We start from the raw sequence: 26,437 nt of genomic DNA on the forward strand, positions 1-26,437 counted from the left end.
AAGACATGTCGAAGTTTGGCTCGACTCAGTTCTATTGCACCCTCACGCATTGTATTTTTCCAGCAATAAGTCATTCAGTTCAGCTATTTCAGTTATGTAAGTCTTTTCCAACAAGGATCGTTTTTGAGTTAATAGAAAAGTCAAGGTGTCAACAAGTAATTAGTTGTTACTCGGGGGAGATTTAAGTATTTATAGGATACAATTCAGTAAAAGTAAAAACGAAAAACTCAGAAACAGAAACAGATACCGGATTCGTTTCTTCCATTTCTTTGAGTTTTCAAAGGGAGGCGAAGGGGGTTGGTCGTTGCTCCTTCACCTCGAAGATGAACGGCGGCCCATCTGGTTTCCGTACGTATTTCTTCCTCCCAAATTTTCACAAGAAATCGGAAGAAACAAAAAATCCCATCTTTGCAATCATAGATCCTTTACTAGATTTTTTTTTTCGTTGCACATTTTAATGAAAACTTATATTTTTTCCCTCACAGATAATGCTCCTGTCACAAAAACATTCGTTATTGCGTGTGCCCTCTTCACGATCTTCCTTGGGATTCAAGGCCGTTCGTCGACGCTCGGATTATCGTATCAGGTACTGTAGTTTCCATTCACCTATTATACTCCTTTTTGCTTTATTTTGACACTATTTTTCGTTAAAGTGACGATGAATTATCACAGTACACATGTAATTTGAAGTGGGTCTTTCTGTTTCCTTTCGGGAATCCCTTGAATCGAGATTGGAGATCTTTTTCCCACTTTTTGTTTTCTTCTCCGTTTTCACGGTTTCTTGTTCTTCAGTTTTATCTGTTTTTGCACGTGAATTTCCTCAATGTTTTGTCTTTTTTTTTTCAGGTTTTTGATGGTTAAGTGGAAATTGTTTGTGTTTTGTGATATGGGTATTGAATTAAGTTCTGAGCTCCTATGATCAGGCTCAATTTAGGTGCATTGTATTGGGTATAATGATGGAGATGTTCCCTTTTTTATTTTTTCCATTTCAGTAAGAATAGACCGGAAATAATATTTGAATTGCAACTCTTTGTTTCTTTTCTTTTTTAGTTCCTTTAGACTAAATTTCAAGTTTTTCCTTATGACCTTGTGGTTTTCTGTTGTATGCACATTCTTATTGATTTTCTGGTCGATTCATCTATTGCTTGTTTAAATCATAACGGGTCTTTGCCTCTGGTAGTGTTTATAATCCTGCTTTCTTAAATCAACAGATAGATATGAGGATAATTTACTTGAATGTATGATACCATCTTCTTATTTCCATTCTTTTCAATGGGTTTATATGACATTTGACAACCTATTCATTTCTTTGCTGCCATATCCCCTGATTCAGTGAATTGGTTATTTCCTTTTATACATCTAGTTAGTGTTGTTGGGATATTGGGGATGAGATTTGACACTCCTGGGGGTTTCTTCAAGAGCTCTGGTATCTTCAGAAAGCTATGCAATTATACATTAATCTTCACTTATCACATGAATTTAGCTGTTTAGTGAAACAGTCTATACCCACTGACTTGAAAGATATTTTTCTTTTTCTTTCTGTTTTTAAATCAGAAACTTGACTGTTGCAACTAAAAGAGCAACTCAGCATCTTTTCCTTACTCAAGGAGCTTTCTAAAAAAACTGTTTCTAGGAGGCAATGACCTAACATCCCAATTATACCTGAATTGTGTCATGGTAGCAGTGTTTCCAAAACAGTGAGTCTATGACTAGTACAAACCATGATCTATGTCAATGAAAATTGACCTGACTAGGAGTCACTTGAGTCCATCACTTGACTTGGAAGAGTCATATTGATAGGAATCGATCAGCACCTTTGAAAACTTATTCTAGAAAGAAGAAGGTCTTACAGCATGTCCTGATATGGCACAGTGATGGTACTTTGGATTTGGACTAAATTGAACACCAAGGGTATTTTTGTCATTTTGGAAATTTTCTGTGGGGTCCAATGATAGGGTTTAATTTGTCTAGTTGTAGTTTGTTTATATTTAAAATTTCAGAGTGGTTGCATAAGTAGGATTAGAGTTAATGAGTCTTCTTTGAATTGATATAGGATATAACGGCTTAGTTTGAATCCTACTAGGATTATTAAGTCTAACAGTTTGACTTCTAAGACTATTATGAGTCTAACAGTTTGACTCTTAGATTATTATGAGTTTAGAGTCTATAAATATATATGGACGTTTTACACAAAGGCAATGAATTATATTGAGTTTTTTTCTTCAACTTATGTTAGCTATGGTGAGTGATTCTCATGCCCTAGAGTGATCCTAGGCACCCTGTGAGTGATTCCAGGTATTTTCTCTCTTCTTTCTCTCCCTATTTTCTCTCCTATTCTTCAAGAAGCCATTATAGCCATCAACAACCATAAATTTTGATCCAAGAAGACCATTCAACATTCTCTAAGGACTAGAACTGAGCTGGTCCTATATCAGTTTGGTACCAGAGCCAAGGTTATAGGCTGTTATCATCATGGCTACACGTAGTGGCAAGCAATACAGGGGTCAGCTGACTGATACACAAAGAGATTCATTGATTTCTACCCTTTGCAAGAGAGTTGAAGTCTAGCAAGAAGATAAAGAAGAAGAAGTCTAGCAAGAAGCACCTCTAATCAATGAAAGGGATGGAGGATGAAACAATGTAGCTGCCCATGAAGATGATAATGGTGAAAATGAAGGATCTGTTAATTTTAGAGAATGGCAAAGAGCTGCAAACTGCACAAGGGTACTGCCTGCACAAGCTAATCGAATCCGAAATACCCATCAAGGGATTGATCAAGAAGCATCACTCACAGATCTATTTGATGAGATGATGGAACAAGCTGAACATGGTGGTTATGCAAATGATATAACCAAGAAGGCAAATATGGATGTTTATGATTTCAATGGAGATTTAAACCCTCAATCTTTTTTAGATTGGCTGGCTGCACTAGAGGAATATTTTGACTGGTATGACATGACTGATGATTAGAGGATCAGATTTGCACGTGTGAAGCTTGATGATCATGCTAAAGTATGGTGAAGCATGAAACGACAATTGGAGAATAGAGGTGATGGTCCTATGTCTACATGGTCAGAAATGAAGAATCATTTGAGAGACAAGTACCTCCTAATGGACTTCTAAGATGAGTTATATGAGGAATTGACTAACCTCAAGCAAGGTATGCTATCTGTAGTCGATTACATGCGTAAATTTGATGACTTATCTATTAGATGTGATACTACTGAAAGTGAGAGGCAAAAGTTGGCTTGATTCAAGAATGGACAACAGGCTGAAATTAAGAAAGAGATGGTAACTGCTCGAGTCTTTGACTTAGAGGGTGCCTACCAAGTTGCTGTCAAAATTGAGAAGAGTGTAAAGCAAACAAATACAAGGCAATTTGTATCACAAACCGGGGAATATGCAGCTCGTAAGCAAGCTGATGGGGGAAAGACTTCTAGGCCAACGCATTCTAATGCCAGCTCTAATAAGCTTAGTTGGTCTAGACCTTATCAAGGGGCTGACTATAAGAGTAAATTGCTAATGGTATTACTCAGAAAAAACAGCCTGGTACTAGTTGTTTTAGATGTGGAGGAAAGGGCCATATGGCTTACCAATGTCCTACCAAAAGCCTTCATATCATTTATGAAGATGGCATTGAAGTGGTAGGTGACCTGGGTGATGATTTAGCTGAAAAAGAGGATTATTCCTTCACCGATGGTGATGCTTTAGATGAAGACATCAACTATGTTAGTGTTGTTTGGCGTATTCTTACATCCCCAAAGGAGGAAATCAAGGAAGATTAACTTCATACAACAATATTTCAAACTATAGTAAAGAGTGGGGACAAGTATTGTAATCTCATCATAGATGATGGCAGTAGTATGAATGTGATTTCTGAAGTCACTGTGGATCGGCTAAAGTTGACACCACAACTATACAAGATTGCTTAGGTTGATATGACAACAATTCCGGTAACTCAATGAGCCCTTGTGTCTATTTCTTATGGTAGTTATTCTGATTCTATTTGGTGTGACATTGTTCCTATGAATGTTACACACATATTGCTTGGAGGGCTTGGTTTTATGAGGGATATCTACCATTGTAGAAGGGAGAACACGTATCACTTTCTATTTGATGGGAAGCAAGTTATCATGAACCCAATGTCACCAGAAGTTATTAAAAGACATGGTAAACCACCTCAAAAGGAGACTACAGCCCAAGGACCCATTGCTGAATCTAAGAAAAAACCATTGCATTTGCTCTCCAAAAAAGAGTTTGAAGTAGAAAGCAAGGAGACAGGAGTTGTATATGTTGTAATATGCTAATATCCAAGGAGGTAAAGCAACCAGATGTTGTTCCACTTACTAAAATGCCTAAAGAAGTGGTCCAAGTGTTGGATGAGTTTTCAGATTTGGTGCCAGAAGAGCTATCTAATGAGTTACCGCCCATGAGAGACATTCAACTTGCTATTGACTTGCAGCCAGGGTCACAATTGCCCAACTTACCAGCTTATCATATGAATCCTATAGAGCAAGCTGAACTTAAATGACAAGTTGATGACCTCCTAAAGAAAGGTTTTATTAGAGAAAGCCTTAGTCCATGTGCTGTTCTAGCTCTTCTCACTCCAAAGAAGGATGGTTCTTGGCGTATGTGCGTTAATAGTAGAGCAATCAACAAGATTACTCTCAAGTATATGTTCCCAATTCTTAGGCTTGATGACATGCTTGACATGATGACTGGAGCGACCATTTTTTTTAAGATCGATCCAAGGAATGGCTATTATGAGTGGTTAGTTATGCCATTTGGCCTAGTGATGAGTGGAAGCAACCTTTAAGACAAAATATGGCTTATATGAGTGGTTAGTTATGCCATTTGGACTAACCAATGCCCCTAGTATGATGACCCAGGTACTTTGATCCTTCATTGGTCATTTCTTAGTTGTTTATTTTGATATTCTTATATATAGCCATAGTCCAAAAGAGCATATTGATCATCTACGTCAAGTGATGAGAGTTTTACGCCAAGAGAAACTCTACATCAACTTAAAGAAATGCTCTTTCATGTCACCCTAAGTTTTATTTTTGGGGTTTGTTGTTTCTGCTAGGGTTGTTCGTGAGAAGGGCTAAACCGACCAAATCGGTCCGACTCGAACCGATATAGTTGGTTTTTAAAGTATATCGGTTCAGTTTCGGTTTATAAACATGCATAATCTGATTGGTCAGTTCGGTTTTGGTTTATGTATTTGTAAACTGAAAACAACCCGAACCGAACTGACTATAATTTAAAAAAGGCAAAATATTCAATTTCCAATGTTCAAAATTCTCAATTTTCCAATTTGTCCTGATTTCTAATTTCAAAAAAGGTTAGAATTTATATAAAAGTTTTATTTTCCAAAATTTCCTTCCTAGTTTCGAGAAAAGAAGCCATTATTCATTCAAAAGTTGTCTTTCACTCTTAAAAGTCTAAATTTCTAAGAAATAAAACAGTACAGTCTGAACTCTAAAAAGTTATTCAAACTGTATTTGTGAATATTACTTAGTTACCTTATCACAAGAAGAAGTCCATTTGAAGTGGTGACTGGTATTCAGCCTAAGTGGCCAATTGACTTAGTTACCTTACCACCGGATACGTGTACTAGCATTGAAGCAGAAGCATTTGCTAGGCACATAAGAGCGATACGTGATGATGTTAAGAGAAAAATTGCATTAAGCAATGATTTATACAAGGCTAGAGCTGATATTCATCGACATTTGGCAAATTATCAAGAGGGAGACATGGTTATGGTACGTATACACTCAGAATGTCTTCCTAAAGGTGTGTACAAGAAGCTCCACTCAAAGAGTGTCAGTCCTTACAAAATCATCAAGAAGATAAGTTCTAATGCCTATGTTCTAGAGTTGCCAGATGACATGGGAATTAGTCCTATCTTCAATGTTGAGGACTTGACTCCTTACCACGGACATGTGGATTCCTTTAAGACTCTTATACTTAAATCGCCAACTATTGCAGCTCCAAATGACATTCTAGAGGATGTGTTAGATGAGGAAATAATATCTACTGCTATAGGAGGGTATTAGAAATTCCTTGTCAAGTGGAAATGCAAGAGAGTTCTTGGATCACTGCTGAAGACTTTCATCGTCTCAACCCAGATATTTACGAAAGGTACCATGCTTCTAACTCGTTGGGGTTGAGTTCTTTCAAGCCAGGGAGAGATGATAGGAATTGATCAACACACTTCAAGACTTATTCTAGAAAGAAGAAGGCCTTACAACAGGTCCTGATATGGCATAGTGATGGTACTTAGGATTTGGACCGAATTGAACACCAAGGGTATTTTTGTCGTTTTGCAATTTCCTGTTTGGTCCATTGATAGGGTTTAATTTGTCTAGTTATAGTTTGTTTATCTTTAAAATTTCAGAGTCATTGCATGAGTAGGATTAGAGTTATTGAAGCCGCATTTGAATTGAAATATGATATAACAGCTTAGTTTGAGTCCCACTAGGATTATTGAGTCTAACAGTTTGACTCATAGGATTATTATGAGTTTAAAGTCTATAAATATGTTTGGACGTTTTACTCAAAGGCAATGAATTATATTGAGTTTTCTTCAGCTTATGCTAGCTATGGTGAGTGATTCCTATGCCTTAGAGTGATTCTAGGTATTTTCTTTCTTCTTTCTCTCCCTATTTTCTCTCCTATTCCTTGAAGAAGCCATTACATCCATTAACAGCCATAAAATTCTGATCCAAGAAAACCATTCAACATTCTCTAAGGACTAGAACTGAGTTGGCCCTACATCACATATTCTAAAGGAGTGGAGTCAGCACTCAGAACCATGACTTGACTCCCTACACATAGGAGTGGAGTTGACATGGGAGTCAGCAAACCATGTCCAATATAACTGCAATCTCTTCACACCTCTAGCCTACCAGCCAAAAAGTTGGTTGGCCTCTGAATCTACTTGAAAGAGACATTCACTCTGGAAGCAAGCGCTCCAACTACTCTTGACTCAATAGGACCTGAAGACTCCTCCCCCATACATCAAAATTTGAGCTTCACTGCTCCCTTAGGCGGGGAGACCAGCTCTGTGGGGCTATCTTGTTGGAACTAGAGGATCTAGCCCCATAAGGCCAATATGAACTGCCATCAAAGGAAAAGTTTCTTAATTTCTTTCTATGTTTTGATTGATAATATAATTTTATCAAAGATTTGAAGAGATTGGAGTTCAAAGCACCTAAACATAGGGGTGAGCAAACGGTTTATTCGGTTAAAAACCGAACCAAATAAACCAAAATTTTAAATGAAAAACCCGAAACCGAAATATTGAAAAACTGAAATAACTGAAACCGAAATTTTTGGTAATTTCGGTTACTGAGTTTCAACACTATATATTTTAATATATATTATATATTAAAAAATATATATTATACAATGTACATAATAAATTATATATTTTATATTAACATATAATACATATATAATATGTATAAAATATATTATATTGTATTATATTATGTATTAAAATATATAATTTATTATGTACATTGTATAATATATATATATATATATATATATATATATAATAGATAATAAAGTTTGGCTAATTTGGTTTTTTCAGTTAACCGAATTTCTAAACCTAAAAACCGAAACCAAAACCAAAACTGAAATTTTACAAAACCGAAAAAACCAATGCTCACCCCTACCTAAACATAGATAAAACCAAGAAAAGTAAAAAGCCTGGACCCACTACCTTTCTGAATACCCTTAGGAAACCAACCCTACATCTAAACAATTTAAATAGCTCAACAATCAAATAGAAACTTAAAGGCTCTTGGCAAGAAAAAAATCACAAGTATAAGCTAAGGATAATATCAGTTAAAATATCAGATGCCATTTCTTATTTGAGAAGACTCTTCAGTTCCTCTCTTTCCAAGTGGTGTAAAATATAGATGTTGTTGCATCTGTACACATTGTCTTTCCTCTTTTATAAAAACAGATCCAAATAGATGAGGAATATCAGATAGCAGCTGCCAGTAGATATCACAGAGGGCTAGAATATATTTTTTTAATATCCCTGAAACTGGGGGCACCATAACAAGGAGTTGACATTGTTGCCTCACTGTTAGACCTATGGAAACTACACTTATAGGGAGATATAGAGTAAATTTTCCTTTTGTGCTGAAGTATCTCGCAGGTGTTGACTCTTTTGATGCATAGTTTCCCAACATAGAGCTCATTTTTTTAGGAGAAAACTTTGGCTGTTGGAGGCCATTCTTGGGTATGAGTATGACACATCAACCCATTCAATCCCCTGCTTTTCTTTTCGATCAAAAGCATATTCAGGGAAATTACTCTTACCCCACACCCATGGTAACATGTCATACCCAAGAATGTTCCTAACAGCCAAAGTTTTTCCCATTTTTAGGGGGTCTTACAATGAGAAATCAAGAGAGATTTTATCTCTCACTGACCTACTTTACACCTTTGTATTTCTATACTTCATACACTCCTTTCTATTTTATCAGATTCAGCACTAAAATTTGGCTGTTATTGATTATAAAAAGAGACACCAATAGAGGTGAATGATTTTTGGATGGATCTTTAAAATAAGAGCAGTAGAAAGGTATAAAGGAAAATTTCTCGTAAAAGATGTTTGGCATAGACCATCCCTCCCAAACTTCGATCCTTTTGTTTTGAAGAGTATTTGGGAAGATCAATACTATGGATTTGTTGCAAAAAAGAAGGCCAAATACATCCTTATCTCTGAGCTGGTGCATTCTCTGCATAGCTGGTTGTGAGATTTGCTCCACCTACCAATCTCCTGTACAGTTGCTACTTGTATTTGGGATTGGTTCGTTCTATGCTTTATTTGGGTGCATGTGGACTATTGCTATGGATATTAACAAGTTGTTTGACTCTTCTGTCTTTACATGGCCTAAGAAGAGAAGAGTGTTGGGATGTACGGGGGGAGTTTGATTTGGACAATTTTGGAGGAAAGGAATGCAAGAATATTGTTGGAGAAGGAAAGAAGTAAGGAAGTAGTAATGGGATGCGTATTGACTAGGGTGATACATTGGGTAAGAACAATGGAAATATTCTCACCTCTAGTCCTATGATGATATGTGGAGAAAATGGGGGAGGTGGCAAGAAGTTCCTCAAGAAAGAAATCTGCTTGTAAATCTTGGTCACCTCCTATTGGATGGATTTATTTTGTTAAACTTTGATGGAAGTAGTCAAGGTAATCTAGGTCCTTTTGGAATAGGGGAGTGTTTAGAAATGAACAAGGTCACATTCTTGCTTTGTTTTCATGACCAATTGAAGGGGGCTCAAAGGTGGTAGTAGGATGGATAAGGAACCTGGAGGATTTAGTTTAAAAAATTCAAATGGCCTACTATCAATATGGTGTCAAGGATAAGTGGGTCCAAAGGTCTTCTAATGCGTTGACTGGCATATTAACTAAGCAGGGGTTAATAGCAAGGTTTAAAATGTCGATGTCGGTGGAAATGTTGGTCATCCAAATATAAGAAAATGTCGGAAATGTCATATGGAAATATTGTAAAAATTATAGACATGGTGGGAACAGGGGACCTTCAGGGAAAACTTCTTTTGGGCTGTACTGTAATTCTTGATGTTATTTTGGGGTCAACACTCTTTGTCTGAGTGGTTGACAGTGCAAGATGTTTATTTGATATCACTAATGAAAGTTACCATTTCCAATAAAAAAAAAAAATAGACATGGTGGAAACATTGTAAAATATGCAAAATATAGAATGATATTTTATGAAATGTCAAAAGAAGCATAGGCACACCTTTTTAAATTATTGTCTTGTTCCAAGTTATTAAACAAAACTAAGAAACTAGGATTATAGACAAAAGAATGCGTTCTGAAGTTGTCTTGTAAACCTTAAGCTTTAGAACTTCATGATAGAATTAATTAAAGCAAAATTTGAACTCATAGAAAATGTAAATGGTTGTAACAGATCAACCAAATAATCTACTACAGAAACAAAAACTATTATTTAACTTCATGTTTGAAATGAATATAGAGCTAGCTCAAAGTTGTAATCATGTAAGTTACGTGGACAAAAACTTGTTACTTCACATATCTACAATATTGTCACCAACTTATGTTATAATACTATCTTTTGTATCCCACATAGTACTGGTAGTGTTCAAAAGGAATATGTCAATTCTAGTAAAATTACATGTTGCTACCCATGGAAGTGAAAATGGAAATATGTCGTGGGTACTATCTCTTGTACTCCACATAAGTCTGGTAGTGTTCATTGGGGAAATGTCGATTCCAGTAAAATTTCATGTCGCTACCCATGGAAATGGAAATGTGTCGTGGAAATATTAGGGAAATTAGGGACGTTTTAAACCATAATAGAGAAAAATTGTATTGGGTTCAGTTGTAATGTAAATATAGCTCTGGAGAGGTAGCATCTTGTACCTCTCCATGAATTGATTATTCTATATGTACATTTCCTCTTTTCACTTAATAAAGTTTCAAATTACTATTGAGAGAAAGAGAGAGAGAGAGAGTAGTCCTTGCACATTGTCAGGTAGAAATTTTGATAATATCTTACTGTTTTAGTAGTCCTGTAGGTCTCACATTACTCCGTTGATCTTTTTAAAGTCGGATATGGTTGGAAAGTGCAGATTCTAAAATACCATTTCTTATTGTTTGAGGGTTAACTAGAATTGATGACTTACCACCAAATCTACTTTTTTGTTATCACAGGATGTTTTTGGAAAGCTTCACCTCTGGAGGTTTCTGGCATCATTTATTACCTTCTCATCAACACCAGAACTGATGTTTGGATTGTATCTTCTTTACTACTTCAGGGTTTTTGAAAGACAGATAGGGTCTAATAAATATTCAGTAAGTAATTGATTAAACTAATTGTATCTTCTTTACTACTTCAGGGTTTTTGAAAGACAGATAGGGTCTAATAAATATTCAGTAAGTAATTGATTAAACTAAACTGCTTAGAGGACTGCTAAGAGAATTAAAGGTTCTTGATAATTTTTTGTGCTGTTCGAGTTATATACCTTTTGATCATTAAGATAAATTATTAAGAACCATCCAAGTTTGATATTTATATTGGATTTGCATTTCACATTTGTGTTCTTTGTCCATGATATGACCAACTTGCAATTTCTATGCCTTTTTATTGATGTTTTCATCAAAGAAGTTGGATGACTTCAACAAAAATGAAAGAAAAAGAAATCAAATAAATAAGAAACAAAGTTTATACCTTCTTGCAGCTAATGGGGAACTGTGGAACAGAATGATTCGCTCTACCAAAGGGCTCTCCCTTTATCTTCTACACAACTTCTTTTTATTTTTGCTACATAATCTCCTTATAAACACCTTTTGGGTCTTTGTGATCTTATTGACATAGTTTTTAATGGTGACAATGGGTTTTTGATGTAGGTTTAGGAAAATATGATACAACATAGGAACAGAAGCAACTTGATGTTAGGGTTTTATAGGTTGGAAAAATGTAAAATTGGAAATTCATTAGATCCTATTGCACTTGGACAAGGCTGTTGGAGAATCTTAATTCTCTGAGTTCATGTATGCTGATCAATATATTCAATGTTGAACGGATGGGAATTTGTCATCGTCCAATTTGGGATCTCTCTAATAGTTTTCTGTTATAGAATACTCTTGTACATTCCAACTGTATAGCTTCTCATCTCAATGTACATGGGCTGATGTAATTTTTTGGCTATTGTAATACAATACTTTCTCAAGTAAAAAAAATGTTTGCTGTCATAAAATCTCCAATACATAAAGCAGCATTTCTTATTGTGAATCCATCAAGTTCTGTTTCAAACTTGAAAATGGATAGAGTACCTTGTTCAGATGGGGACAAAGCTTTGCAAATTCATTAGCAGATTCCTTGGCTAGGGAAGGGGTGAGTGAAGTGAAGAAGAATTGTAGCTCAGCCAGTCCATTGGGTGATCTCCTCTGGGATAGGTAATCTCAATGATAAGATCCCAAAGGCCAAGTGCGTGCTTTAAGGTTGTGGCTTGAAGATGAAGGGCTAGATATTTCACGGCCCAGCTAGATATATCAATTATTGAAGATTAGATAAAAGCTAGGAGTCAATCGCATCCTCAATCATGTATAGATGTGCAATATTGGTATCATAGTTGTCAAGGCGACGCCTAGGCGACAAGGTGCCCTTGGAGGCTTGCCTCGCCCAGTCGCCAAGCATTTTTGTGCACTGGATTATAAAATACTTTTATATTTTAATTTTTTGACATTATAATTATAAATTATACATTATTAAACTAGAATATTCATTTTATGTGTTTATATACTAATTTCTTTTTATTATTTTCTTATTTTGTTAGGGTTTAATCAACGCAAACATTGCTAACTGCTGTATTGAACCCATGGTTCATAGTATTGATACACCTCTATGTATTGGCAGAGGTGTATCGGTACTTATAACGATACTCCCCCTATTTTTTTCATTTTTTTGGTTTCCAATTTCATTTTTAAATATATATTATTTAAAAATGGGTCCCCGAAAACACCTGTAAACAGGTATTGAAACCTCAAAAATACAATACAGTACACCCGATACAGGGCGTATTGTATTGAAATTTTGATCCTTGATTGAACCCTCAAAAATTTCAAAACCTGAACCAATAAGCAAGGGAAGAACTTAAAATTTTGTCTAATCAACACATTTTCTTCTTTCACTTCTTCTTCTTCTTCCACCTTTTCTTTTCTTCTTTCCTATAACAAAAGTAGGGGTTCAGCCCCTATACTTTTTGAACTTTCTTTCCTTTGTTTTTTTCTTCTCATAAATTGTTGATTTTTCTAGACTTAAACATGAAATTTATACTTCTCTTATGAAAATTATGAATAATTATTAAGGAAAGATGGTTATGGAACCTAGGGAACTACCCTAGGACATATGGTTTTACTTAAAAAAAATCCATCGCCTAGGCGATAAGGCGCCTAGCCTCGCCTTGGTGGCTTGAAAACTATGACTGTTATCTGTTGATTTACAACCCTGAAAATCACCAATACACCCAATGAATTGCTGTCAGATAGGACATATATATATATATGTATGTATATATATAGTAGAAAACTTCCTTGGGGGCCATCGGTTGCAAAATCTCAGGTTGGCAAACATGAGTGTGAAAATCCAGCTTTGAGTCTGAGAGCAGCCACTTTGTGCAAACGCCTAAGTTTAGAACCATATCCAGTCTACCCTCCCAAGACCCCAGATAAATGGATCAACATTGGGTAATGGCCTTTATTTATTTATTTTTATATTAGAAAATTCCCCATGAGAATGAATTCTTGTTAGATTGCCACCCTAAATCAAATTAAAGTGGACCAGTTCAGATGGTTGCCCATTCCTGGAATATTATTAGATGTACTAAATAAAATGGTATTTTAATAATATTAACACTGGGCGGTGATTTGTGGACACCATTTTTATTGGTTCTGTGCATGTCCTTTTCTGATAGATGGGAACAGTGACTTTATAATGGTTGGTGTGATTTACTGTTAATTGATAAAGAATTGTTCTAGAACTACAAAATAAAAAGTCACTTCATAGATTAGAAATGATAATGTAATGTATTTGTGTCAATTGTTTCTTAAGTTATTCATTGATTATTTCACGTTCAAATATACAATTATGTGCACATGAAGAAATTAAGAACAACTGACTTATTTCAAAAACGTGTCTTTATCCATGTGATGAAAAGGTAAGTATTAATATAATAAAACAAGATTCTTCTTAATGTGGTAATAAAAGCATTTTTATTTTCTATGATTTGATTCTTCTTAATGATAAAAAAAAGATTCAAATTTTGTTCTCTTATTTTGAGTTAATCATTTTTGTTCTTACTAGTTTTCTTATCGTCTTTAATTCATACTTCTGCCTACAGGTCTTCATCTTGTTCTCTGTGATAATTTCATCACTGTTTGAGGTCCTCACATTGGCATTCCTTAAAGGTATACATGATTCTAAAATTTCAATGGATGATTCAGTTAATTACAGTGGTAGCCCCTTAATCTTGTTGTACTACTTGGAAGCAATATACTCTAACCTGTTAATTTTCTTGTCTCATCATCATCATCTAAGCCTTGTCCTAACTATATGATGTCAGCTACATGAATCCTGTTTCACTATTTACCCCCCAAAAAAAGAATCTGTTTCACCATTCCATTCTGTTCCGTGCCATATCCATTGTTAAATTATGAGCGCTTAAATCATTTCTTACTACTACAATCCTTGTCCTTTTGGTCTAAATGTCTTTTTTTTTCTTGTTTTAACTCTTTATGTTCATACCTGAAATTCATTTAAATGCCCATAATTTAACAATTGATATTACACTGAACAGAACAGAATGGTGAAACAGGATTCATTTAGCTGAGCCCATATAATTGGGACAAGGCTTAGATGATGATAATGATTCATACATGAATTTCCCATTATTCCTTGATAGTAATTTCTCTTAACTAGTGTTGTCCGTGGGTCGGGTCTGAGCTGGGTCGTGGTAGACTTGGTCCTTACCCTTACCCATTTCTGATCCAAACCCTGTAGGGTCTATAAGCAAAAGACCTAGAAATCCTATAATTAATTTAGGCATTTCTATTCTGACTGATAAGACCCAGTTATATATATATATATATATATAGTTTGCTTCAAGACCCAGTTATAATTGACACTGGAAATTTGATACTAAATCAACTAATTATCTTTCTCTCTCATCTCTAAGTTTCTTAGATAGTTAGATATCCATTATAAACTAATAATTTTAGACATCTTATAATTAATTCCAGTCATAATTGGGATGAAATCAGTAAAACCAATCCAGAATTGGGACTCAAAAGGTAGATCCGGAACTTGAATCTATTATAATTGGACTCAAAATGTTGTCCAGGACCGATCACAATGGTAATCTTAATTCATTACCATTTCTTTTCCTGAGTTCAAATCAGTGGTCATACTAGATTGAGTATTTCCTAGAATAAATTTATCTTCTTTACCCATAAAGAATTATTTTGCTTTTCTGAGTCAGAATCATGAATGTTCCTTGGGATGTACAGAGACAGAAACAGTATTTATTTATTTATTTATTGGTTTCTAGAGGCTGATCATCAGGGTTTTATGCTTTGGATACTTTTGAGGTCCGACTATAAGTGTTCTTCTGATGCCTAGTCTGATCGCCTCGTGCTTCTTTTTGAACAATACACTAGTTTTCTTTCTCCGCCAACTAAATTATTCAATCTGTGGTATGTTATTTTTATGCTGCATATTTTTTATGTTGTGTGGATACACAATCAATGGTTTGATGGAATCACAAGAAATAGAGAAAATAATAGAAAATAACAAACCACATAAATACAATATTTATGTGGTTCAACAATATGCCTATGTCTATGTGTGAGGACGAACAGAAAATCCAATGGTATCAAAGAGATTATAAGAGAACCAAAACTTCAAAGCCAATGAGCAACCTTATTCTTCCCAAGGGCAACACTAATGCATATGTGGAAGCAAGGAAAGAACCATGGAGAAATAATTCAGTTCTCCGATTCCTACACCAATTTAAGAATTTCTGAATTCAATATAATTTGGATTCTATATAGATCCCAGATCAGGTTTGAAACCCTTAAGGTCCAACCTGGGTCTAACCATATAGCTGAATGGAGCAGGTTGGATATTGTAATTATAAGATCCTAATCAGACCTAGTTGTGGATATTGTAATTCCAATGTAGATTTGGATCTGGATCAGATTTAGGTGGTTCCAGTCCAGCTTTTCCCTGTTAATCCAGTTGGATGGGAAATCAAATAATCTTCCTCGTATTAGAACTAAAAACTTGGGTATGTCAAACAGAAAACTTTGAAAGAAAGTGAAATGATGGATCTATAACTTAGTTTGGATTTTTTTTCTTTCTTTTTCATATGTTATTATATCATTTCTTCTTTTGTGGAATATATCCATGCATCCAAAATCTGCCATATTTGCCCCCATGAACCCTCCAGGTTTATATGAACCAACATTGAGCTCAACACCCCATAGCTCTTTTCTTCCTTGTGTGTGTGTGTGTGTGTGTTTATGTACCATCAGAGTAGAAGTCGAATATTGGCATGCTTGACTGTCTTGACTTGATTGTTTTTATTCATCATTTATTTGTTTATTTATGTTTTACTGTTTGGATGCCAAGTGCCAACTTGCCAAGTGAAGATTAGTGTGAGGATCCATTTTGTTTCTTTGTTTCTGCAGATCCTACCTTAAACATTCTGGCATCTGGACCCTATGGCCTTATTTTTTCTTCATTTGTGCCCTTCTACTTTGACATTCCAGTTTCAACCCGGTTCCGTATATTTGGTATTAACTTTTCTGACAAGTCGTTCATATATTTAGCTGGTCTTCAGGTAAAAAGCCCATGTGTTCTTTCTTTGTTTCTCTCTCTCTCTCTCATTCTTTTTTTTTCTTTTTTTCTTTTTGTTAATGTTTATGTGTATGTTGCATAGGTTTGATTTAGACAAGCCTATCTCTTCCTTTGATATTTCATGACCTGATTATGTACATTAATCTTTATATGGCAGCTTCTTTTATCATCCTTGAGAAGGTCTGTTATACCAGGAATGTGTGGCATTCTTGCTGGTTCTCTCTATCACCTTAATATTCTTCACATTCGCAGAATGAAGGTAATTTTTTACTTCTCTTTCTCTCTAGCTTGAATGCCAACAATTTTTCTTATTTTTTTGAGAAAAAATGTAACTTTCATTAATAAAAAGATGGAAGGATATACAACAAAATTTTCATTGCTGCTTCTAATATAATATGCATGGCTGGTTAAATATGTTCTATGGAATTATATCCCAATAAGTTCGACGGCAACATCTTTTTCACTAAGGCTTCTAATATGCATTGCTGGTTAAAAATGTTCCAAATGTTCTGTGGAATTATGTCCCAATAAGTTCAATGCCAACAGCTTTTTCACTAAGGCTTCTAATATGCATTGCTGGTTAAATATGTTCTATGGAATTATATCACAATAAGTTGCTATTATTGACAATATTCACATCTCTGGAAACATTTGCTTTTGACATATTTGCTACCATGGCATGGATTGAAGGCCCTGTTTACCCACATACTTGCTGTCCCATCTTTCCAATGAAGTTTCATTGTATTGGAATTTATTTATCCAATAGCAATGAAGAGAGCCTACAGAGTATTCATTGGATAAAACATCCATGTTTCTCCAACCTCTATGTGCATTTGAAACAAAAAAGAGAACCTCTTCATGGAGTTTGTTTAGATGGAAGTTTGTAATGAGGAAATAGGAGATCTTTTGGGTAAGAAAAACGGAAATAGTTCAAAGTGTTGAAATGTAGCTTCAATATAAAGTATCAGAGAAAAATCTTTGCAATCTTTGAGTAACCACAATTGGGTCTTGTTAATGTTTCTAAGAGAGCTATCAGTTATTACCTTAAACCATAACTTCATGGGTCTTACTTTCTTCCACCAAATTCAAGCAACCCATTGGCCTAAGAGATCATTAAGTTGTGAACTCTCTTATTTTCACCTATTTGGAATTCTCAGCTTGATAATGTTTTTTTTTTTCCTCCAATCATTAACTGAAACATTATTAATTTATGGAAAGAACTAGTCGGGACCCAAACAATGCACGGGCTTTGTTAAGAAAAGTGAGATGGAAGGGGTCTTTTGTCGTTTCCTAATTGAGCTAATCCAGATCAATTCCACACTGAGTATTATTTTTTTGTTAGGTATTGTTTGATAAATTTGTATAAATTATCATTAATTTTTATTGTTTTAATTAATGTTATTACTTTTATTATTGTTAGAAATTTTCGTATTATTTTTTTACTCTTTTTAGATTAAATGTAAATGGATTTAATTTTTATTAATTAGTGTTTGCAATACATGGGCTATGTAAGTGAAATTAAAGTAGAAAGACATTCTCATTTGGGGAGAACCAGTCCAAGTCCAACCCAAGTATTATTTTTGGGTTAATTATTGTTAGATAAATTTGTATGATGGATTTTAAATTAAAAAACTATTGTTTTTAGGCAATTTAATGGGATAATTGAGAGGCAAGAGAATTAGAGTTATTGGAGGGTAGAGAGTTAATAGTGTGATTAATAAGGATAGGTAATTGGAGGAGTCGATGAGAAGAGGAGAAAGAGAGAGAGTTAGCAGTGAGTTAATGAGGAGAGAGAATGGGAAAAATCTTAAAAGTGATTGGATACTCGAGTTATTTTGTTGAATTTTAAAAACAACCAGATATTGTTACATTGCTCCCATGCCTCTATAATTTGAGCCATTTGACAATGTTTGTGTTCTTTGGTTGGAAAGGTGTGGGAGCTACCATCTGAAGTTTTGGATCTGTTCAAGACAGATATAATAGGTAACTCCACTTGAAGACAAAATATTCTTTGGCAATGTGTGCAAGGGAGAGTTTTGTGGGGGTTGTGGTGTGAAAGAAACGCAATAATTTTTGAGAACATATGCAGGTTGAAGAGGTGGTAGAGCTAACAATGATAAGAGTTGCTCATTGGGCTTTTGTCATGGAAGAGTTCGAAGTGGTGAGCTTAAATGATAGAGGGAATGGCAGATTTTAGCTGGTTTTCAATCGAATAAACAGAAAAAGATGTTGGAGTGGAGCCCTCCAGGAACAGGGATGGTTAAATTCAACTTTGATGGCTGCTGTGTTGGAAAACCAAGGCCATCTGGGGTGGTGGGAGGTGTGGTGAGAGATCATGGTGGTAACATAATACTAAGCTTCTCAGGACATGCAGGTCAAGCTAATCTCTGAAGCTGAACTGTTTCTAATTCAAGGTTTAAAATTGCTTTGGCAGCATGGATTGAGGGGTGTGATTGTGGAAGGAGACTGTCAAACTGTTATAGGTTGGATGGAAACACAACTACATGCTCCGTGGGTGTTCAGGCCATTGATGAGGCTGGCTAAATCCTTAGGTGCTATGTTGAACATCTCATTCAAATGGGCTCCTAGAAGTGCAAAATGGTGGCAGATTCTTTGGAAAGATTAGGGGTTGGGAGAGAATTACTAGTTTTGGGTTGTCTAGGGCTGGGGTGTATCTTGTAAAAGTCTGTTTTTTTTATTGCTCTATTAAGGTTATGTTGTCGCAAGCTTTCTTACTTATGGTTCTGCTGCCTTCTTGTAAGTAGTAGGATGTTTTTCCTTTTGAATGAAATGCATACAGCCATACAGTTATCAACTTGCATTAGTGGCATAGTTGTCAAGGCAACAACGCCTAGGCAACAAGGTGCCCCTGGAGGCTTGCCTTGCCCACTCGCCAAGCAGTTTTGTACATTGTGTTATAAAATGCTTTTATATTCTTAATTTTTTGAGATTATAATTATAAAATATACATTATTAAACTAAAATATTCATCTTGTGTGTTTATATGCTAATTTCTTTTGATTATTTTCTTATTTGTTAGGGTTTAATCAACACAGACATAGCTAAATGCTGTATTGAACCCTCAAAGACTTCAAAACCTGAACTAATAAGTAAGGAGGAACTTAAAATTTTGTCTAATAGGGGTTCAGCCCCTATATTTTTTGAATTTTCTTTTCTTTCTTTTTTTTCTCACGAACATGTTGATTTTCTATACTTTAATATGAAGTTTACACTTTTCTTGTGAAAATTATGGATAATTAGATAGGAATTATGGTTATGGAACCTAGGGAACTACCCTAGGTTATTAGTTTTTTACTTAAAACCCATCACCTAGGTGACTAGGTGATAAAGCACCCCCTGTCGCCTAACCTCACCTTGGTACTATGATTAGTGCTTAGTGGTAATAGATGTGCACATTAGGAAATGAAAGAGAAGTAGGGAAGAAAATAGGTGTCCAAGAATGAGGTGGGAAGCCCTAAAAGGAGAAGGTAGCTCAATTTAGAAATAGGTTGATTATATTTGGCTTGAAATGAGAAACAATATAAAGAAAGTAGCAACGAATGTCTTAGGAGGATTGAGGCAAGGGGACCTTCTCTCTCCGTTCCTGTTTACTCTAGTTGCTGGGGCCCTTGGAAAATTAATTTATAGGGCTGACTCTAGAAATTTGGTGAGGGGATGGAGAGTTGGAAGGAATTGGATTCCATTAACTCACTTACAATTTGCTGATGACACAATACTCTTTTGTAAGGGTGGTGATCTCAGGTGGGTGAGGAACTTGAAGCTGATTATTTATATCTTTGAGCAAATGTCTAATTTGAAGGTCAATTTGGATAAAAGATCTGTTGTGGGAGTGAACATGGGGGAGAGATAAATATTAGAGTGCTGGAACTTTGGGTTGTGTTGTTGCTCAATGGTCTATGAGTTATTTGGGTTTACCTTTTGGAGATAATCCTAGAAGCAGTAATTGTTGGAACCCCATAGTAGGACTATATATGACATTTGACATGTAAATTTAGTAATAATAAGAGTGTAAATCAGGATACACTTTGTATTGGAGACCAAGAGATAACTCAATGTGACCATTTCTGATACCTTGCTTCAATAATTCATAACAAGAGAGAGATTGAGGAGGACATCATCCAAAGGATTAGAGCAGGTTGGACAAAATAGAGTGGTGCATCTGGACTTTTGTGTAATAGGCAAATTCCACTTAGATTAAAAGGAAAATTCTATAAAACAGTTGTAAGGCCAGCTATGTTGTATGGACTATGGAACAAAGTGTTGGGTAGTCAAGAAATATGTCTAGAAAATGAGTGTGGTAGAAATGCAAATGCTAAGATGGATGAGTTGAAAAACTAGGAAGGACAGGATCAGGAATGAAGTCATCCGTAGGAACCTAGGAGTAGCTCCAATAAATGATAAAATGAGAGAGAGTAGACTAATGGTTTGGTCACATGCATGGAAGACTACCAACAGATCCAGTTAGAAGAAGTGATTTGTTACAAGTGGAATGGGCTAGAAGAGCTAGGGGTAGACCAAAAAGAACATGGGTAGAAGTAGTAAGAAATGTTTTAAAGACTAGTAGTTTAACAGTGGGTATGGCTTTAAATAGAACAGATTGATGAAACAATATTCATTTAGCCAACCACATATAGTTGGGATGAGTCATGGGTGATGATGATGATGATGATACAGTTAATCATCAAAAAAATTAAAAACAACAAAAACATAAGAAAAACTAAAAAAAATACCAGAAAAAAGAATTCTATTGGCATGAACAATACCATTTTAGTGTATGTTTGTGTGTCTCTATGTTATGCATATGGGAATATGACAAGCATCCCACTATTTTAGGGTAGCCCTGCTATCTAACCAATTGTCCGTTTTACTCCATTTATTGTATTACCAATGTTTTAAAATGCAGAGGCGTGAAGCAAGGAGTTCCACTACTTAGAGGTGTGACATGTAGTTTAGAACAGAAGAGGCGTAAGCCTCCTGAGCATAAGGAGGCATATATGTGTACAAGTTTTTTATTTTACTGTTATGGTGCTGATCAATAAAACTGATGTTATGGTCTTAGTGGTTGTGTTCATATGTAGGGCACTATGAATAGTTTTTTTAAGTCTGGGGGCATATGCCCCTTGGTGGTGGTTTGGGGGCATAGGGAAGTGTGGGGGCGAGTGAGAAAATCTGTACAAGAGCATTTTGATAATATTACAATACATAAATTTGGAGGGTTTTCATCCTCTGCATTATGTTAATATATAATGGTTCCCCCATTTTATTTTTAACATTTTTTATTATAAAAATTGTCTTAGATATAAAAACATATAAGGTGTAAGCCTCTTGTATAAAGTGCAAGAGATGTGTATGTTTCATATGCCTCTAGGCAGGAAGAGTACACCTTTATGCTGGAGGCATATGCTTCAAAGGTCTATATGCATCTAGGGTGCACCTCCATGCATTTTCTTAGCACCTCGCATGGAGGTGTACCCCTGGAGGCACACCTCCAGCACTTCTTAAAACACAGTGTATTACATTATCTTTCAGTTTCCCTAGGAATCATCCCCCTACACTGGTGTCTTGTTAACCCCTTGCTTGGCCAGTATATCTGCCATACAATTACATGATCTTTGTGCCCATATAAACCAGTTTCTATCTTTCTAGCTAGTATCTGATTTCTCTTAGGATGTGTCTATATTGCAATGGACTCGCGCTATTATTTTTGAACCACCCCACTATCTTTTGAATCCCTCTCTACCAACAACAGCTCATGATAACTAAGGTCTTTCCCCATTCTTAACTCTTAGAGTGTTCAGCTCTCTAACCAAATGACCATGCTCCATGGGTTTGGATTGTAATGTTGTAATCATGTGCTCATGCCATCATAAGCTTAATTTTGCACTCATACCAAATGCAGCCTAAGTTTCTTGAATTTTCTTGTCAGCTTGAACAATAATGATAGTCCACCCATATAGATTTTATCTGCTCCAAGACACTTTTGTCAAGGACCCTGTTACAACAGGTTAAATTAACTACAATTGAGACTTTGCAGTGATGTTATTAACTTGTTATTTATATATGACATTGGATGTATAGAATTTCTTGTCTAGTTGTCTCTATTATTTGATCACAGTGTTATCAAATTTTCTGATGTCTGCATCAGTTATGCACTTAAAAGCATGTATGCATGCTTCGACCTTTTCAGACTTTCTTTATTATGGTGGTAGACTAATAAAAATTAAGTTATTGGGTAACAGTTACTACTTTTTTTTATGTTAAAGGTTTGCTGAGTTTATCCAATATATCATTGTTATGCTTTCTTTATCTTAGATTTTTATATTGATGTGTATTTGTATATTCTTTTTCTTATTGAATATTGATATGAATCTTGTAAAACATTTAGGGTCTGTTTGGTTCGCAGTTGGAATCGGAATCGAAATTGGAATCAGAATGGCCTATTCCCATAGTCTGTCTGGTTCAGACAGGAGTGGGAATAGGAATTGGAATCAGCAGGAATGAGATTTCATTCCCAAGAGAGGGGCAGGGAATGGTCATTCCCTCAAATGGAGGAATGCCATTCCAGCAGGAACGGGATGGGATTCCGATTCTGCCCAACCAAATATCTGGAATCGGAATAGTCCATTCTAATTCCGATTCCCGACACCTATTCCTGCGAACCAAACGGGGCCTTAATGTATTATGAATAAAAAAGGAAGTAGCTAACTTATCCAATATACCATCAACTTTCTAAGTTCTAACATCCCTATTATGATAGTAATAGATTTATAGTTTCAATTTGGAAGATTTGACTGTGGTATGCTCATTAGTGGATTTGCATTTTTTATATTTCGCAGTTTCCAGAGTTTGTCACTTCATTTTTTTCACGCCTCTATGGACTTTATCCGGGAGGTTCATCTCCAAGATCATCAAGCAGGAATATTACTGGGACTGCACCTTCTTTCGTGGGCCGCCAAGTGGAGGCAAGTTGTGCTCCATGGACATTTTGCTTGTCTTTATTAAAGAAATTGTTTGTGTTTGATTATTCTGATAAGTATCATGTTGGATCTTTTTGAAAGCAATAATTATGCCTTCAGTTCTATGTTTTTTCCTTTTCTGTTTTTATGTCAAGTTGTTTATATTCATCTGGGTTCTCAAGGTGACTAAGCAACCCTAGGCACCAATACTTGCTTGTGACCATGGGTCCCTGAGTTGTACATTCGTACTTATCCATTGGCATTTCAGAAGTCCAACATTAAGTCATTAATGCATGAAAAATTGAAAATCATATGTTTTTCTACTTGTCTTATTGTTTATAATGTAGCAAGGGCACAGAACAGGATACTCAATAAGCATAAAGCTGTAGGATAACATGCTGAAGTAATCAAATTCATAAATATAATAACATGCTTAAAATATATTGAACTTCATATTGTGTGGAAACTTCAAACAATTTTGAAGTAAACTAAGACACCATATATTATAATTACACACCTAGGTGGGGTTTAAATGCAGGATCATGTTTCTCCATTCTGCTCATCTGAAGCCATATCTTCTCTTAATTGGCGATCTTACAAATCTTTTCTCACTAATTGGCTCTACTTGAATTTCTAATGCTTCTCATAGTGTATTTAGGGCATGTGACTCTCATGAACCGAAACAATTCCATTTTCAAAAGCTGCACACCTTTTTCCATATTGTAATGTTCTTACACCTTTTAATGGTATATTGACTTTCTAATAAACCTAAAATAGAACATAAGTTTGAATTTTGTTCATCTCCCACTTTAGATCTAAACTTCCCTTTGGTATTTAGTATTTACAGGTCTGATTATGTCCTCTTCAGATAGCCCACCATTGCTGAATCTGTAGGAAAATCCTTATAAAATACCGTAAGGATTGAGGGATGTTAATGTAATTACAAATGCTAAGTTGTTCTTTTCTGTTCTTATTGGAGAAAAAAAGCCATTTTTGCGGTAGGTCAATTTCTAATGCTTCAAGACTAAGACTATCACTGGCTTTTTACTAGTTTCATGAAATAAAATGATTAATTTTCCTAATTACTTCCTAGTAACTCATAGGTTAGAGAACTTTACAAACTAATGAATTGCAGTTAGTGTGACATATTTGATGCCTAATCTCTATGATGGATTTTATTATTCTGGTTCTCTGGAGTCTGGTCACTGTCCCTATTTATTTTCAACTTCCAGATTTTTCGAGTTGAAAATCTTTCCTGAATCATGAAGCCAAGATAGAATCCAAGATCAGGATGCAAATTTCTTCTTTTCCTTCTATGTTTCATCTTCAAAGTTTTTATATTTGCAACATTAGTAATTGTTTCTCTGCATGAATTTGTAATTGTAGATGTATTATTATTGTCTATATGCAACTACTTATTTTCTTAGTTGGCTGCAGAGAAACTATCCTACTACTCTCCATGCTTCCACTACAGAGCCACCCGAGGATTCCATTGCTACACTGGTGTCAATGGGTTTTGACAGAAACTCAGCAAGGCAGGCACTCGTGCATGCTAGAAATGACATTAATGTAGCGACAAACATCCTCCTTGAGGCACAGTCCCACTAATTTAATCAGAGTTAAATTTTGCTAGGACAAAAAAGGACAGCCAGTTGGTCGATGAAGCATTACAGATCCATCAGTCTACAGGGACAACCATCAAGGAAGATCAACAATTATACTGTTTTCATCTTCTTGTTCATCTTTCTGTTTCCCCTCTTGGCTTGGGTTCAAGATGACAGTTTTACACACTAATGAAACTAAGATTAGGAGCCTGTATAATTGTTTACGGTATTTTTGAACTTGCACATCATTTGAGAGAGACTCAATATTGTAAAGTTGTTGCTTCAGCAATGCAGGTTGGTCAGCTGTGGCTCTGATATTTATTTGGTCATTTGTACATTATCTAGAGATCCCATTGCTTGAAGAATTCAGGAAGATGCAGTGTAAAATTAGCACACATTAGAATCCTTTCTTGAATTATCCCTAAAATGTTAAAAGAGTTAATCTTTTTATCTAGTCATAGATAAAATCATAAAATTATCATTGGGCTGCCTAGCCTCACCCGCCTAGGTGAACATGATGTCCTCGTAGCAAGTTGAAAGATTAGCAACGTTCTATTTCCATGGTTCAGGTGACTGAATCGGGAAGGCTTGGACCATAGAAGGGTATATTCATCTATAATTCCAATGGAGGACAAGGTTCGAAGTATTGATTTCATAAGAGTATTGGAAAGATGATTTTGGGAGATGTATAAGGATATGTTTAAGAAACACATGATAAATATGATGAAAAAAAAAGTTGAGACAACAAATAAATCCGAAAGATACGTCAATAACACTAAATTTGAGTCTCAAATAACTTTAATTAAATAAGATGTGCATGCACGAGTAACATATTTGAATAAATGCGTGGATATGGCAGAATGAATATGATGCACGTGGATATGTTCATATAAATTCACAAATGCATTGGTAACACTGAGTCTGACTTAAATGATTATTAAGTTGTACACGCACAATAAAACACCTTATAATAGTTTGAGTGAAGTGTTTATTACTAGGATGCTACGCTTCAAGAAATGTTTGGAAATGGCAAAAATAATTAGGGTGCCTCAAAAAACTAAGTTTATTTAGCACCTTATTATGCTTAAGTCTAGTGGTTAGAACTCGTTATCTAACATGGGTGGCTTGATTTTGAATCCTGCCAATCAGATGAATTTTTTTTTTTTTATGCTTTTTTGCAAAGACTTAAAAGGACAGTTTAATTGAAAGGTTTGAACCAAGTGTGGTATAATTTAATGGTAAGAATTAGGGGTGGCAATTTTTAACCCTATTGTAAGTTGCAAGTTTGTAACCCACCCAAACTCATGGGCATCAGTCTTTTTGAAGCCTGATAAAGGACCCTGGATTATAGTGCACCATGCCATACTAAATCACATTTGAAATCAAGACACTAAAGCCGATTAAAAGAGATCAATTCTATGGACCC

General features: G+C 35.3%; 1 protein-coding gene across 1 annotated transcript; it reads left to right on the forward strand.

Annotated features, from left to right (window-relative positions):
• Nucleotides 1–25,332, forward strand: LOC148845309 (Ubiquitin-associated (UBA) protein). The gene is made up of 8 exons (XM_088953723.1): nucleotides 1–348; nucleotides 486–586; nucleotides 10,727–10,867; nucleotides 13,915–13,981; nucleotides 16,262–16,413; nucleotides 16,588–16,689; nucleotides 23,288–23,413; nucleotides 24,845–25,332. Exons 1-8 carry the CDS (start codon nucleotides 324–326, stop codon nucleotides 25,013–25,015), a joined length of 885 nt encoding a protein of 294 aa, XP_088809849.1. The 5' UTR covers nucleotides 1–323; the 3' UTR covers nucleotides 25,016–25,332.
• The last annotated feature ends 1,105 nt before the right edge of the window (nucleotides 25,333–26,437 follow it).

This window comes from Nelumbo lutea, chromosome 7 (assembly GCF_056320005.1).
Source record: "Nelumbo lutea isolate HS-2025 chromosome 7, American lotus-T2T, whole genome shotgun sequence".
Classification (NCBI taxonomy): Eukaryota; Viridiplantae; Streptophyta; class Magnoliopsida; order Proteales; family Nelumbonaceae; genus Nelumbo; species Nelumbo lutea.